This window comes from Cygnus olor, chromosome 1, assembly GCF_009769625.2.
Source record: "Cygnus olor isolate bCygOlo1 chromosome 1, bCygOlo1.pri.v2, whole genome shotgun sequence".
NCBI classification, from domain to species: Eukaryota; Metazoa; Chordata; class Aves; order Anseriformes; family Anatidae; genus Cygnus; species Cygnus olor.
The window spans coordinates 36,678,797-36,694,552 of record NC_049169.1 but is presented as its reverse complement, the minus strand read 5'-3'; the positions used below and the strand labels follow the sequence as shown (position 1 = coordinate 36,694,552).

At 40.5% G+C, this 15,756-nt stretch overlaps 1 protein-coding gene across 3 annotated transcripts in view; it reads right to left on the bottom strand.

Annotated features, from left to right (window-relative positions):
• MSRB3 (methionine sulfoxide reductase B3) overlaps nucleotides 1-15,756 on the bottom strand; it is an 84,582-nt gene that overhangs the window by 29,077 nt on the left and 39,749 nt on the right. For all 3 annotated transcript variants that reach the window (XM_040552591.1, XM_040552599.1, XM_040552603.1), the window contains one exon: nucleotides 10,385-10,413. In XM_040552591.1, coding sequence (XP_040408525.1) covers nucleotides 10,385-10,413 — 29 coding nt within the window. The remainder of the gene's footprint in view (nucleotides 1-10,384; nucleotides 10,414-15,756) is intronic.

Below are 15,756 nucleotides of genomic sequence, written 5' to 3'. Positions count from 1 at the left end.
TGTTTAGCTGCGGGCTGGCCCATCCACGAAGGTAAGCTAGTGAAATCAAAGGAGCCATCCAACGTGCAGCATACGGGGCTTGATGAGGGGCACATGCCGCATACCGTGGTCTTGCCCTCTCCTCTATCCCTGAGGCTGATGAGGCTGGCAGTGCGGTGCTCGTCCCAGTGGTTTTACACGGCCCCAGCTTTCCTCTGGGCTGAACACAGGCCAAGCACCTCCAGATGATCACAGCTCAGATGACCCTGTTGCTTTCTGAAGTCACTGCTCTCCTTACTGAAGCTGTGGGTTCCTCCCAAAGCGGGAAGGGAGAGCCAGGGCAGCTGAGGGAGCTGGGCTAGGTTAGGTTTGGTTTTACTTGGGACTGGAAACCCAACAAGGAACAGCTGCTAGGCTCTGCAGATGAAAAAGTAGGAACATTCCTCAGCTGAAGAGCCATGTTTTTCAACTTTTTCCTCTGATTTCAGTAAGGCATCACATGAAGAACTTCCTCTCTCCATCAGAAACCAAGCAGGGTGGAATTTGGTATCTCACAGAGGCCATCTTCCCACTTTGCACTCCGCTCTTTCCTCCTTTGGCCTTGTGCATTTTCAAAGAGACGTGACAGGAAGCACTATGAGGAACAAGGGATGCCTTTTCACAGGATGACGGATGCAGCAGTCCACCCAAAGGAGGGGCGAGAAACTACTGAGTCAGCATTTGATTCCCAGCTCAGCCTGAGTCACTCCTTAAATCAAGGAAGGGCCCCAACCCAACCTTCTCAACTGCTTGGCCTCTGGCCAAACAAGAGATGAAATTTTCTGTTAGTCACTAGGAAAGAGAGCAGGAGGAATTCTCAGGTGAGTGGGAATGAAAGAAACTGGAATGAAAGTACTTAAGATCTCTTTTTTTTCTGCCTTTCCTGAAGGGTGGAGTGGAGACTGATGAATTTACTGATTCAGTGTAAATTCAAACACACTGGGAGGGAGATACAGCTTAAAAAGTCATTCCTTCTTAAGGAGGAAAAAATAATTTGTCTTGGGAATGCATCAGATTGTACTAAATACAGTATATATTAACAAATATGTTATTAGGATCTCTTCAATATTCACGAGGCACCATCTCTATGATTTCCTTTCCTTTTCCCTTCAAAATTCATATTATTTCCACAGTAATAGAAAACGCCAGCAAGCTGATCCATGAGCAGTGTGGAGCATCTTCAACTCTCATGGCCTGTGGGAGAGCTGCTCAGCATCTTGCAAGATTCAAACTGATTTCATGAACGGGCACTGACAAAGACATTTAACCTCCTCCAGTCCCCATTATGTTAAGTATCATTCATGTTCACAAATGCGGAATTTGGTTGGCTGCTATTGCTGTTTGGTTTTTTGTTGTTGTTTGTTTGTTTCAGAAATGAATGCATGTGTGAATGATCCTAAGACAATCATGTGAAAACCTGCTTTCTTAGACCCATATCAATGATAGAAACATTTGTCTTCAAGAACTTTTGGAAGTTTTGTATTCTATCTGCATTGTCTCTTCTACATGCCTTAGCCCTCACCATATTTATTGTCATTCCACTATTACTACATATTGGACTTTAATAAACAAATTCAGGCCTTTATCTAAAGCCACAGTCATGCATTCTGCTGCAGAAAGCATGCAGTTCAGTAAGGTGGAGGATTTTGGGTCTGGGAAGACCATTTGTACAAATCGTATTTCTTCTGCACATAACAGGTCCCCTCGACACAAATTTTGTGGTACTGGTGACTGTGTAGGCAGAGTGAAAACCTGTAATGCAGTTGAATACATTTACCATGCTGCTTTTTATATTATTTTCCGAAGACTCTTTCTAACATAACTTCATTTGCTCAGACTAAAAGGAGATACTTCATAAAGGCCACCCATGATTTATGGTGGACCTAGGAGGTTGATCTGAATGAAGAAAGTGTTTCCACTGCACTAGGTCTTGGACATGCTTGATAGCAATAGACATCTCTCTCCCTTGAAAGCCTTGTAATGTAAACAAACTATTTTTTTGTTTTGACAGACAACAGGCAGGAGGAAAAACTCATAGGGAAAGGGACTTTGTCCAAGGTCACAGAGCTGTTGGGCATGCTGGAACAGGGTACAGAATCAGTGGATGCCCATACATTAAAAACAGGGAGAAGCCATCCAAATTACATTCAAACCTGCACATCCCAGCCACCTATATATACCCAGATACTGGTAGCTTCTGCATCAGAAGGTAGTGGAGACATGAAGAATTCTTGTATCCTACAGAATTCTTGTTTCCTGGGACCATGCAGTGAGCTAAATAGTATCCCACGTTGCCATTCTTCAAAATCTCTGCAGAAGTATATATATATATATATATATATATATAATGCACAGTGCCGCAATACTCCACTTACAAATGAATTATAGTTCATTTTCCAAATTACAAAGCAGACAAGCAATTTCCTTCCGCACTTCATGGTTAAATGAATAGAGTACTAATAATGCAATGAAACAATACAACTGACTTGAACTGTACATGGTGTGGGTAAATTGCATTTGAGCTATATAATGATCTCAATGAGCCACAGCTGTGACCAGAAACCACCCTGCTTGTCCATTCTTGTGGCTTCTTTTGCACATATTCCATTTTTGGCTAATTAAATGGGACTATGGCAAAGTTAATTATCACAGTTAGTCTGTAACAGGGTTAATTTGACTGAATGAATCTTCTTTTAAAGAGAACAGAAAAAGTCTTTATACTCTTTATGAAGTTTGAAAGTATATGATAATTCAAGAGTATCACCAGAAATCTTCTGCTTTGCCCACTGAACAAGACTGTAATGAGAGTAGCTCTTGAAAAGTCATTAGGTAGCCTTGTTTAGTAAGAAACAGCACAATGATTAATGGGTCTAAGCAAACATCACAACATTTCTGTGTTTAAGAAATCCTGCTCTCCACGACAGTAAAGATGTTATGTTGCTGAATGTTGCTAACTTGAAAGAGAAATTTTTCTGACTACCAAAATTAATTCCCTTATAGAACAAACCTATGTGAAGTGACTACATTTATGACAAATAAAAAATCTTCATCCAATCTACTTTATAGCTTATATTATAATTTAACAGAGCACTGCAGTTTCCAATTCCATGTAATAAAACCATGATTTATACATCACTCATGTCTTCTAAGACTACTTTTTCCAAATTGTTTCTTAAGGACAGACCTTTTTTTATATTTACAATGAAATAAAAAGTAGAAAAGATGATCTTTAGTACTTAGAAAAAAAGCGTAAAAAAAATCCTCCTAAATAAATCTGATGAATTTGCTTACATGAATGATATTAAAATGGAATACCTAAATGTAAATATTTTCATTACAGAACCAGTTTAAACACATTGCAAGCTTTTCAGCAAGATTCCCAGAGCAAGACAAGAAAAAAGTAGCAACGATTATTAAAGTATATGTAAGACAAAAATATAAAACTGTATTTGACTTTGTTGATATTATATTCTTGGCTCACTGAGTGAAGCCCTTTAACACACAGTTCGTACTACATGACAAAAAAGTGCTTCATGCAGGAGTGGCACAGTGAGCAAGGCTCACAAGGGCAGAGCATTCGTAAGTAGCTGCCTTATTAATGAGAACACAAACAGACTTTATTGGAGGGAGGAATATATCATTCAGGAAATTGCAAAATAGAAATCACACAGGAAGACTGAAGTCTGTTGTGAGACTGATCGAGGCCGTTGGCCTTCAGTTGCTAGATTCATGGATGTAGCTTATGGAAATGAATAGGCTTTCTATTAAAAATAATTTGACAGTTGAGAAGAATCATGCTTGTCATAGCAAGGATTAGACAAGCTCAGATAGAAGTAGGGTGAATAGAAACTGGAAGAAAAAAATATCCGCAACTGGAAAACCATGAATAGAATTTGGAAATGTCCCTTTTTGGAGTCCTCTGGCAACAGGCTACCTTCTTCAAAAATCCTAGATAGCAAATTTGTCTGCATGCTTACAACATTTTTCATCAGCCCTCCATGAATTAAAACTCCATGAATTAAAACTCCATGAATTAAAATTGTTCTATATGTTGAAATAATTTGTCTGTCTTTTGCCATTCTTCAGAAGAGAAATATGAGGGTGGTGATCAGTTACCACAGGTCAGCGCTGTTACTAGCACATAACTCACTGGGATGTATCAGTTACATGTCCCAGCCATGTATATTCCAGATCACGTTGTAGCGTGGCCCTGAAAACATTCAACAGATGGTTCAGCTTGCATCTGGATCTAAGGACGTGTCCCAGTGCTGAACGAATATAACAGATCGTGCTCTCCAGCCATTGCATCCCTAACGATCTGCTTGTAGAGTTGTTAATGCCAAGAGCAAAATAGCACTAACAAGTAATGACAAATAAGATAATCTGAGCTGCTGTTCTCTTTATGTAGTTGCTCACTCCCACTGTCTCACTGTGCCAGCTCATGCACCCTTTCAGGAACCCATACAGTCGTGGTGGCCAGGGAGAAAGAAATAATTCATTGAGAAAGAGACTGGAGAGGTCATTTGCCTCATCCAGAAAGCTGTGGAGCACCCTTCAGAGATACTCTACAGTATATCTGCTGATTTTGCCACTTTCCCTGTTACAGACTCTGAAATTAATCCTTTTAAACCTAATTCCCTGGTTGTAAGGTGACCAATGAGATTGTTGATACGATTTTGTTACAAACACCAAATGTCTCTTCTGCCTCAGTTCCTGGAAGTACTCGGCCTTGCTAAGAAATTAAGAACCTGGATGCAGTTTCTGGATGAAGAAGCTGACATCAGTAAACTTCAGGAATTGATTTGGTAACCCGTACTTAGATCTACCAATCAGTTGATAGACAGGTGATGTTACTAAGTTCCCTGCTGCTACAGAGACTTAAGGTTGCAGGCCAGTTAAGTGTCTTTTAGGCTTCCCTAGTAGCAAGGGTCGATAAGAGATGCTCACTTTCATGATATCTTTCGAGTTTAATTTCTTTCTTACTCAGCAGAAATGCTCCTTGTGCTCTTGCTAGTTGTACCAATGGCTTTCGTACAATGGGACTGATGTCAGGCTAGGGGAAATCAGGGCTGATAGTGAGAGTTTGTAAAGTCTATTGCTGAACATCTGGAAGTGTAGCTGAGAGGAATTTATGAGAGGAAAACATCTGACCACCCCAACCTTATAATTTTCTTCAAGTGTTCTCTAACACCTGTGCTGAATCATGTAGCCCGGTGAGTTAGTACATTACAGGGGCCTTATTAAGGGAAATAAAGCAGTAAATACAAGAGGTGAGAGAGGCAAGGATGGCAACTTTTACAGGGACACAGGGGTGGCAGCGCTATGCAGTGCTGAAGACAGGGGGTACAGTCATTCTGGTGGAAAAAGCAACGTGCAGAGAGGAGAGCAAACTGCAGAGTCACCAGCAGACACTGTGATTCCAGACACGGCAGGCGAAGGAAATTCCAGAAACTGTCGGGGTCTCGTTGACCTGCTTTGTGCCTGACTGCTGGGGTGGCAGGGATCCAACAAAAGCCGGTGTGTAGCTGTCCCTCCGGACAGCCTCTAGCTGCACAGGCAGCTATTATACCTTAATTCCTGATGCTAATTGGAAAGTTTTCCGAAGTATTTACACAAACGGTGGTACAAAATCACACAGATGATCTGTGCGTTTCACTTAATTTTATAGATGTGTGTGGTTCAATCGAGCGGAGAAAGAGAAGAGCTGAATTTGGAGATGCATCTCTTTTTTGGGAGGGGGGGAAGGCTGGCACAGCAGGCGATGCAGGATAGAGCTGAAGGCAGCGTGTGCCCTTGGACGTGCCTCCCTCTTCTGCCACTGCGCCCTTCGACTTCCTCTGCTCAACCCTCTGAGTGACACATACATAAAAGAGACTCCACTGGAGTCCAAGTGTATTGTCCAGGGATTTGTGGCTCCTCTTTAACACAAAACAAACCTCGGATTTCTTCCCGTTCACAATTTCACTGCCAAAACTATTACTTGACTATCACATGGCTCACCTCCGCAGCGACAGACAGGATACACCAAATATCACAGGAGACTTCCCAAGAAAGCTCCAGCCCTCCCTGCAGGCAGTAGGAAACTCACCACTACCATTCACTGGTGTGCAGAGGACGTGCTGAGACGGTTGTTTGAATTTTCCATGCTTATTTTTCTAAAGTGGGAATACAGAGTTCAGTGGCAACTTCGGAGATATACAAGTTCCCCCTGCTATTGAACAGCATAAAAAAGTATATTTTTTTCTCTAAATAAGAAAAAAAGAAATCTTTCCTTAACCTACCATTCCAATATAATTCTTACATTCTTAAATTCATTCTTATATGCCTGGTATTGCTCTGCACCAAAAGCAAATACAAGCCTTTAAAATTTGCTAACCAAGCACATAGCACGCCAAGCATTTTAGACACTCCCAAAATTCTAATAATTAGAACAAATTTGATTCAGCTGCATTTTTTGTGGTTTACTTTGTTCCTTAACAAATTTTGAGAAAAACTATTTTTTTTTCCAATCTTTTTCGCTTTCAAGTTTTTTTAGAAAAATCTATTTCCAGTTCCAGCGAAATTCATCATATTGTGACAGGAAAGCAAAATTGTTTCATTTCATGGGATCTTCTAACAGCGTGAAGCTAACCCCCTTGGTCTCTGAGACAGAAATTCTGCCAGCTAGACTTATAAAGAGTCAGCAGAGTAAAAAAAAGTTCCTCAGATGGAACTGTTAGTCATGAGATGAGGAATGTGCGTCCCCTACAGATGTTATAGCTATTTATATGATAAATCCTGATCATCACTATAGGAATTTTACAGCCTTCTTTTAAGTTAATTCTCAAGTTCAAATTAATCTTCTTTTGACAATGTTTGCCTAATATTTCAGTGTTGAACACTATTTCCAGGGTTTCATTTATGGTGAGCCTACTGGGCACTTTTAAAGCTGTATTCCAGACTTTGTACTCGCTTCAGAAAGACTTCTTTTAATTCCTCAGTACTTCACACGTATTTCTAGAGAAAAGAAGTACAATAAGCATTGATAAATGCTTAACAAGGGCACATCAAGGCTCACAAGTTAACTGGAATTAACATTAGGGTTAATTTAGGGCGCGCGGCAGGTTGTAGAACAGCTCCCTGTAGGAAAATATTCATTCTAGAATAGAATTATCTCATTCTCAGGTTCAACACTTGAGCTGTTTTGAGTAACATGAGATAAACTCAAACAAAGCATGTTTGTTCCAGTTTGCAGGATCATTGGTTTACTCATGAATCAAAGTCTGGGGAATTCAAAACGAAACGAGGGACATGAAAGTACCATAAGGTGTCTCCGAGGAACTCAAGGTCACATAAATACAGAGTCATTGATTTCAAATGGCAGGAGCCCTTTTAAAAGCAGTGCCACATTTACACATTTCAAAGGCACATGGTATGCAGAACATGGTGCTACATAGAGCATCTTATCCCCTCGTATTAGAAAAAGATTTTTTTACCAAGATGCCTCTCTGCCATCACCAATGCATCCCTCCGGTCCCTCCTGGTCGCTCAGAACCACCAGGAGTTTTGGGCTTATTGTTTGGTTTTGGGAGCAGGACAGCAAGTTGTTTGGTGGAGAAATAAAAACAGTGATGTTTTATTTGGGTGAAACATGCTGACTTGATCTCCTTGGCTCTATTTCTCCGCTGTTCTCACATACTGGGAACAAAAGATAAACTCTAAGTGCTTATACTATCTGACCACCAAGAAGAGCTTCTTGGTGGAAGATCTGAGCACCATCCCTGTAAAGGGAAGGCTGCTCTACTTTTCACAAAGATAAAGGTTTTTGCAATCTTGGTGTTTCTGGACATGAAATGCACTTTAAGGTTATGAACTTTCTGTAACTTCTTTTTTTCTTAAAATGCCATCTTAATTGCATGCTTAATCTTCTTTTTCTATTATCATTTAACAACTGTCTTGGGATGTGACACTGAAAGAGGCAGCGATGATAAGACCAAGCCATTAAATGTCTGTAATTCTCTGTTCCAAAGACAACATTTGGGGCAAAGAATAAACTGAGCCAGAGCCCAGCCCAGGCTGAGCAGCCACTCACACTGGTGATTCACCTTGGATCTCCAGGTGAGAAGCCTTCAAACCTTGGGCAGACGGCCAGGGTCCCATGACAGGAAAGTCTGAAACATTTCAAACCGAAGGCTTCCTCAGGGATTTAGGGGAATGGGATCACAAGCAGAAGATGAAAGTGAGGCTCTGCAGAAAAAAAGTGGAATAAATCTAAAAAGTTCCTCAGCCCTGGACATTCCCAAACTGTATCCCCAATGGCATACAAAGCACTCTGAAGTGGAAAGCAGCACAGCACAAGGCTTAAAATTCCCTGTGACGTTCACAGTACCTGTTGATGTTGATACTCAGCAAACAAAGCTGGCTGACCACCTGCTGCGGAGAATTCTGGTGCAAGTCCAGAGAATATTTAAGAGCAGCAAAAAACGTGGAGACAGAGAAGATTCAGGGGCTTTTACTGCTCATTTACATTTATATATTTTTTGTATGGTCTATGATAAAAGGTCTTTACTTACAAATCCTTTTCTAACATCTGGTCCTATTCTGTAGGAGTAATGCCTAAAGAGTGCCTGCAGAAGAGCAGGGGGGCAGGCAGAGCAAAGCCATTACTCCTGTCTTTGGACAACCAGGCTTTCCAACATCCCCGTGTGAGATATGGTAGAAGTCTGCACCCAGAATAGGGGCCCACTCTCAAGGATAGAAAGCCTGTGGAGCCCACACAGATGAAGAAGAGACATTTAAGAGCTCACGTTCAACCTACAGAGCCGATCACGAAGGCCTGGTAACATTTACTGAGCAAGCGTTTGCCATAGCTGTGATGGTGCCAAAGTTGTGCTTTGCTTCCGGGGAGATCCCACACCCCTGCCTTCACGGCCAAGGAGCAGGGCACAGAACAGGAATGCTGCTTCAAAATAAAAAGTCAGGAAAGTGTTTGTAGCTTAATCTGCTGAGCAAACCGAAGTCCTGCAGACAGCATTTCCCCCTCCACAGAAAAGTGAGATATCTAACACCATACTCCACAGCATTGTTTTTTGGGGGGATGGCACAAAATGTGTGAAGCTATCCCCCCGTGTGAACCTGTTTGGTCAGGATCTAAGAAACAATCTTAGCATATAGTACATTCAAGCAGCATTTAAAACACGTAACCTCAAACTCACAGACTAAAATCATAATAGAAGCAAGATGACTCAAGTACACAAGATGCTGGAATTAGCTATATAAATGCTTCCTGCTGTAGGTTTCACTCCCATACAGTTCCAAAGATAAAATCTAGTGTGGAAAGAAAAAGCAAAGTAATACCTCACATTTCAAACCCAAATCATGCTGTAGCTGGGATAAAAGGAACCAAGCTATTTCATAAATAATCTGATTGATGTGTATTGTAAAATGCATATCATCATAAGCAATTACAATCACTGCATTAAGCAAATTGATTAGAAGATAACATAGGCCTAAGCACGAGATTGCCATGATAATATCAGGCTTTCTCTTTAAAAAAGTCTTTTCCACCTTAACAAAAAAATTATTTTGAGTGACTTTGCCAGGCAATGGACATTTCAGCTAGTTTCAGGACAACAGCCTATTCTTAATCTACTATTGTTTAATGTTTAGGAACAGCCAAGAATAGTTAACCGAATAAATAAGAGTCTGGTATTAGGAGCTCTGCCTTTTTCCCAACTGTGTCCCTGTTTGCTGTCCTGTGTTTTTTGTCTTGTTAGATACACATTAACCTGTTAGAATGACCTTCACTTCCCTCCCAATCCCTACAACACATTAAAATTCTTTAAAAAGCCAACTGGAGAGAGACTGCCTTTCGGTAAACCTCCTAGAGAGAGCTCTACAGACTGGTCTGGCATGCATTGTGTACATGCATCTGTCACGAAAATTTGATGACAAATCATCTGTTTCCTGACAGATAGGCTGCACTGACTTCAAATTCCCATGAAATGTCTTTGTCCACCAGGAAGAAAAACATTCTCCTTTAAAGCCGTGATCATTCTCAAACTTCACTTCAACCCTCCATTTGCTTTAGCCTGTATTATCATTTATTTGCACTATAATTTCTCTGGATCAATTAAAGCCTGTCGCAAGATACATCTTCCTGATCATCTTCTGGGAAAAAGTAAAAAGACAGGAACTAATGAAAGGAATGAAAGCGAATGTTTCACTGTAATGATGCTGTTTTTAGAGGGTGAGAAATGAAGATCCTTTTTAAGGCTGACCTACCCCAGTTTGTTTAAAACTAAACTGAACTTGAACTGATAAACTACTCTTTTGAGATTAACCTGAGTAGTGTACATTCAGCAAAACACCGTAAATCTAAACATACCTGAATTGGAGTCAAACTTTGTCTCTGACCTGCAAAAGAAAATAAAAAGATCATAAGTTACAAGATCCGCTTCATGCCATAAAAGCCATTTGCCTCCCCCCCCCGCAAATATTGCATTTAACAAGACTGCCTGTCTGCGTGTGTTAATATTTAATGCATTTGATGGCATTTGAACACAAATGATAACTGTGATTTTTAATATTTTGGGTTTTTATAATGAACAGTTACAAAGAAGATATTCTAAAAGACAAATCACAAAATGAACACAGAAAATAGAATATAAATTTAAAACAGGATTAAATTATATTCCGTGAATCATGACACACAGTTGTTCCTATGAAATAAATATTGTTTTAATTCATTTTCATTTTTAAAAAGTCATTAACAGGATTTAATTTATTCACGAATGTTTCCAATCTATTTTTGAAGCAGATACCGTTTCATTAATGTCATATGTATTGTATCCAATGATCTGCACTTAATTGAACAACATCCTAGGAGGGTTTTGTTTGTGTGTGTCTTCAATTTACTCACTCTGCACATAGGAATAAGTGGTTTGATTTTCTTAAAAGTGGAAAGCGGGGGGTGGAAGAGAGGGAGAGAGGAAGGGAACCAGACCTAAATTTTAACTTGTTTTAAAGTCTTTGCAAAAAGACAATGATGTGTGCATTATGCACCATTAGCTTTGGTCGTGCACTACAGATTTTTCTCTCTCTAACAAGTAGTGTTTTCTTCTAAGGGCTTAGCACTTAGCAAATGAACCCTATAACCTGTATATTTAATAAAAGAAAGAAAAAATTAGCCCTTGTGGGAACATCATGTTTCAGATATAGGTTAATAATACTTGTAAATGTAGAAGCCTTTGAAGATCTCAATTCAACTGTGGGAAAACTTAAGTTGGGTAATTACTCTCAAGATGCTGCTGATGTGCTGTCAAGCAGAATTAACCCTATGACTAGGCCTATCTACACAATCTGCTATAAAACAGCATTGTCTATATCTAGCTCTCAAACCAATTAGTGGGCATGTTCCAATCAGGTTTATATTGCCCACTAACAATCAGTGGCACACATGGTCATGGCTGTCACAGCAGGACACAAGGTCCTACCAGCAGGAGTCCTGTTAAAGGACAATATGTCGGCAGGAAAGTGCATTTCCCCAGAAGTTCTAGGGGGGAAGTACAATGTTGGATCTTTGCACGTTACATCAGGGAGAGGATGTATTTTCAGAAGTTACAGTGCTTTTTTTTTTTTTTAAAAAAAAAAAAAGAGTTGAAAGTCTTGCACACGCAGGTACCTGTAGATTCATTTTACAAATACTCTACATATGTTGCATAATCGGCATCATAATCCCGTACTAAGGATCTAAACTACAGCAAAAAAAAAACCCTCAAAATCCATCCTGGTCAAAAAATGAACAAGTTTGCACAATTGGAGGAAACAGTTGAAGCCATCAGAAAGGAAACAATTCCCTTTTCCTTTCTTGCTCATTCTTCACCTTCCCCCAGTGCTCAAGTCTTTCATATTTTAAATATAGCTCAGGTGGTGAAAAGACGGAAGGGAAAAATCATAGCCTATCTTTCTAATTGATAGTGTAACACCAAAACACAGTGAAGAAAGCAAACATGTTGCTGACATGCCTTCGAAAATACCACCACCAATAACTGCCCAGGCCACCAATGCATGCCCTCGTTTGGCAGTGCATTTCAGCTTGTATTTATGCACAGGATAAAGTCCCCCCCCACAAAAGGTGCATGTCCATAACTGGGGGAATTCCACCAAGTTGAAGTCAAAGATACTGTTCCACATAAAGCTACTTACTCAATATTTTATTTACAATATTCCCCTCAAGCTGCAGGGTATCTGTCTGGACCACGCGTTCTGGCTCCTCACTACATGAGCAACGTCTCAGCTACATACATGTCTTTCAGTACAGTTGGCCTCACGATGCAAATAACAAATAAAGCTGGGGGCAGTTGGCTGGGACAGGTATCTGCTTTGTCTTTACTAGTAAATTAAATGGGTCTAGGACACGGGCAGCTATGAGCAACTGACGGACAGCGAGAAGTCAGCTCTGAACCACGCTACGGGGAAGTCAGAGACAACATACGGGTTTTACCCTCAGCATTTGTTTATCTGCATAATCAACTTCTCGCTGTCTAAATTCAAGGTATTTGGTATTAAGTGGTCAAACAAGGACCCCAGTTCTCAGCCTGCAAGGGTGAAAAACTAGACAAGTGGTACCTTGTACCTGAATGCCTTGTTCATTGAATTGTTATAAACTCTTCACACTCTGCTCACCCCTCTGACAGGCCTCTGGCCTTGCACATAAGCCTTCAAAAGATGTCGATGCAGAATAAAAGAAGTACTGATGTTTCAATCTTCTTCAGGCAGGGAGAGTTTCCATCCCAGCTCTGTTTCAGTGTCAACCACCACATTGTCAAACCATCTCTCCATTTTTTTAAAGTAAGCTCTCAAACAGGCCCTTACAGCTATCCCTCCTTGTTTTTTAACTGACCCGTAATTTACTCCCATGGTAAACCAATGCAGGGTGAAATATTTATTTATTTCTGTTTATTCATCTGTTTTCTTTTTTTGTTTTCCTTTTTTTTTTTTATTAATTTGGCAACAGACATGATACCAAAAGGTTGATTAGCCTTTACTAGCACTTGACTTTTGCTGCAGACTTCTGCTGAAGTATCTCTCATGATATGGCACTGCATAGCCATCATATTGATCCACGATGCCATATGCTAAAAGCTGTGCAAGATGGGGCTGGTGACCTTTTATCCACCTTGGCATGGACATACCAGGCCCTCCATCTCGCAGCATTAACAACTGGCCCAGGGGCCAACAACTGGCCCAGGGTCCCACAAGGCTGAGAATAGGTGGGGAGAAAGGGCCGCAAGGGTCACTGGGTAGTAGAATGAGCACCAAAGCTCCACGTGGTCATAAATTACTGGACAGCAAATCAGGAAACCAACATGGGGAGATAAATGAATCGAACTTTGCCTGGCAACAGCCGAACGGCCATGAAAGAAAACGCAACACGGGAGGTAGCACTAGGAGCCACTCATGGTCATAACCTATGTCATGGTCATCATGTCACCTTGGGAAACAGTGCAAAATTCAGGGCATAGAATTACAGAAATTGTTAGAGATCTTAGAAAGGGGAGGAAAATTAAAAGTGTCTTTGGCATTGCAAATAAGCAGCAACTAGCAAATGAGAGAGAAGCACTCTGCAAGAACACAAGGTGATCTTCACGTACTTGAAGGAATGGGAAAGCTTCCAGCAGCCTCACTGGAACCAGCACTTTTCTCCTAGATCTTCCAGTGTTTACAACTTTACAGCACACTAGACAAAGGCATTAGAAACTAGTTGCACATAAGTGCTAAAAATATGCAACTAAAACAAGCCAATAAATAGAAAGAAATTAAATGCTGAAAGTAAGCTCCAAAGGGATGCTCTACTACAAACAAAAATAGTCATTCTGACTCCTTTGTATTTTCACAACCACATTAGCTACAAGAAAAAACTTCCCTGTACATTGCTTGTTATCACTGTACACATTCTGATAACCAACAACCCACCAGACAAGATGCACCCTACAGAGCCAGGCACTGACTTTGCAAGCTGTCTTTTATCACTTATTACACTGAGAGGAGAAGAAAACTAAGAAAAAGAACAGCTTCGTGCATCTTTTCTCTGATTGTGTCCCATAGGAGTACTTTAAAAGTCAGGGCACCATTCAGAAATATCTTTGGAAAGGAGTCTATATGAATAAAGAGAGCAAGGGGACATTTATAAAGTGCTTTCCATTCCCAACTGTTACATGCACACATCATACGGAAATACAAATGCTAAGTAGCTCAACTACCAAAACACAATCTGCAAGGAAATAGGGAGCTACTGGAAAGGTTTAGCTAAGGACAAGGTGCCACAATGTTTTTAAAGTTCCCAGATATAATTAAATCGAAAACAAATAATAAAATATAAGACAGTCACTTTGCCTGTCCTGTAAAGAGGTAGAGGATTTGGAACTGCACTTTTTTAAAACCATAAACCTGATATTCAGAATGCCAAGTAGTGAGAAAGAGACAGAGAGTGAAAGTGGGCGTTTGGCAAATAGAGGGGAAAGAGGACTTACTGTTGCATCAAAACTGGCAATATCTTTCACCCTTCCAGATGAAGTTTTTATCAGGTTTATTTAGGTTTGGTTGAAACCCAATGAACATTGAGAACAGCCTTTGGAAGCATCACTGCTCTCTCTGAAAGCACCTGATGAAACCTCTCTGATCCTTGTAACAATTCCCTTTTTTGTAATAGCCAGTCTTGTCACCTGCCTTTAGGACCAGGAAAGAGGCTTTTGTCCCTTTTGTTCACAGGTATGGACATAGCCCTTCTCTCCTGAAAGCACAACCCATTTATTGGGAATGCTCACTGACCTTACTCACGAGCCCAAGCTCCAAACAGCGAGGCAAGCTTCCAGAAAGAAAAAGGCAGAAGTATTCCAATATAAAAATGAATGCCTGATGTAACTATCTAGGAATTTACAAGACCCCCACCATCAGGGAATCTGAGAAGCCCCCGAGCGTTAAGAACCGAGGCGCTCCTTGGGCAGCAGAAGGAGCCGCGTGGTGGCCAGGGGACAGATCCTGGCAGTGTGAAACTCCTCATCGGCACTTCCCAGAGCTGGACGTTCACAGTGCCTCCCTCTCTTCCCCCCTCATGTGGATTCTCTGGTATAATACAATAATATATATATTATTTATAATAATATTATCTGGTATAATCTAATAATATAGTTGAACTCTTGCTCAGGTCTCCCCTCAGAGAGGGCATGAATGCGATCTCTCTCCTGATTTCATGAACGTTTTAAGAACTTAATATCTCTGAGGTTTAATATCTACTCCCTTGTCAAATTTGGCTGAAATTGGCAAGTAGATTAAATAATAAGGTTTTGTTATTAGGAAAGGATTGACACACAGACAGCATGATCCTGTGAGCCTTACTTCCTTAGGAAACCTGGCTAATGATCTATTTTTAATCTTGCTTTCCTAGACTACAGAAAAACTTTGATTCATGGTTGATGGAGGCTGTGAGGATTTCTGTTCTGTGTATTGATGAAAAGCCAGATTCAAAAAGAACATTTTAACATCATGTTAGTTAGTGCATAGCCTGGATGAGTTCTGTCGAGAGTTTGTTTTAACACGAGGGTTAAAAATAGGTAAATATAGAAAAAAGCAAGATTAATTTTTCTGTTTGTTTTTCAGACTTGCTTTCCTTCTTCTAATCCCAACCCAAAAAACTTTCCAGAGCTCATTGCTTATATGAGAGTAGTTAAATGAATGCTCAGCATCAGCCAAGAAGCT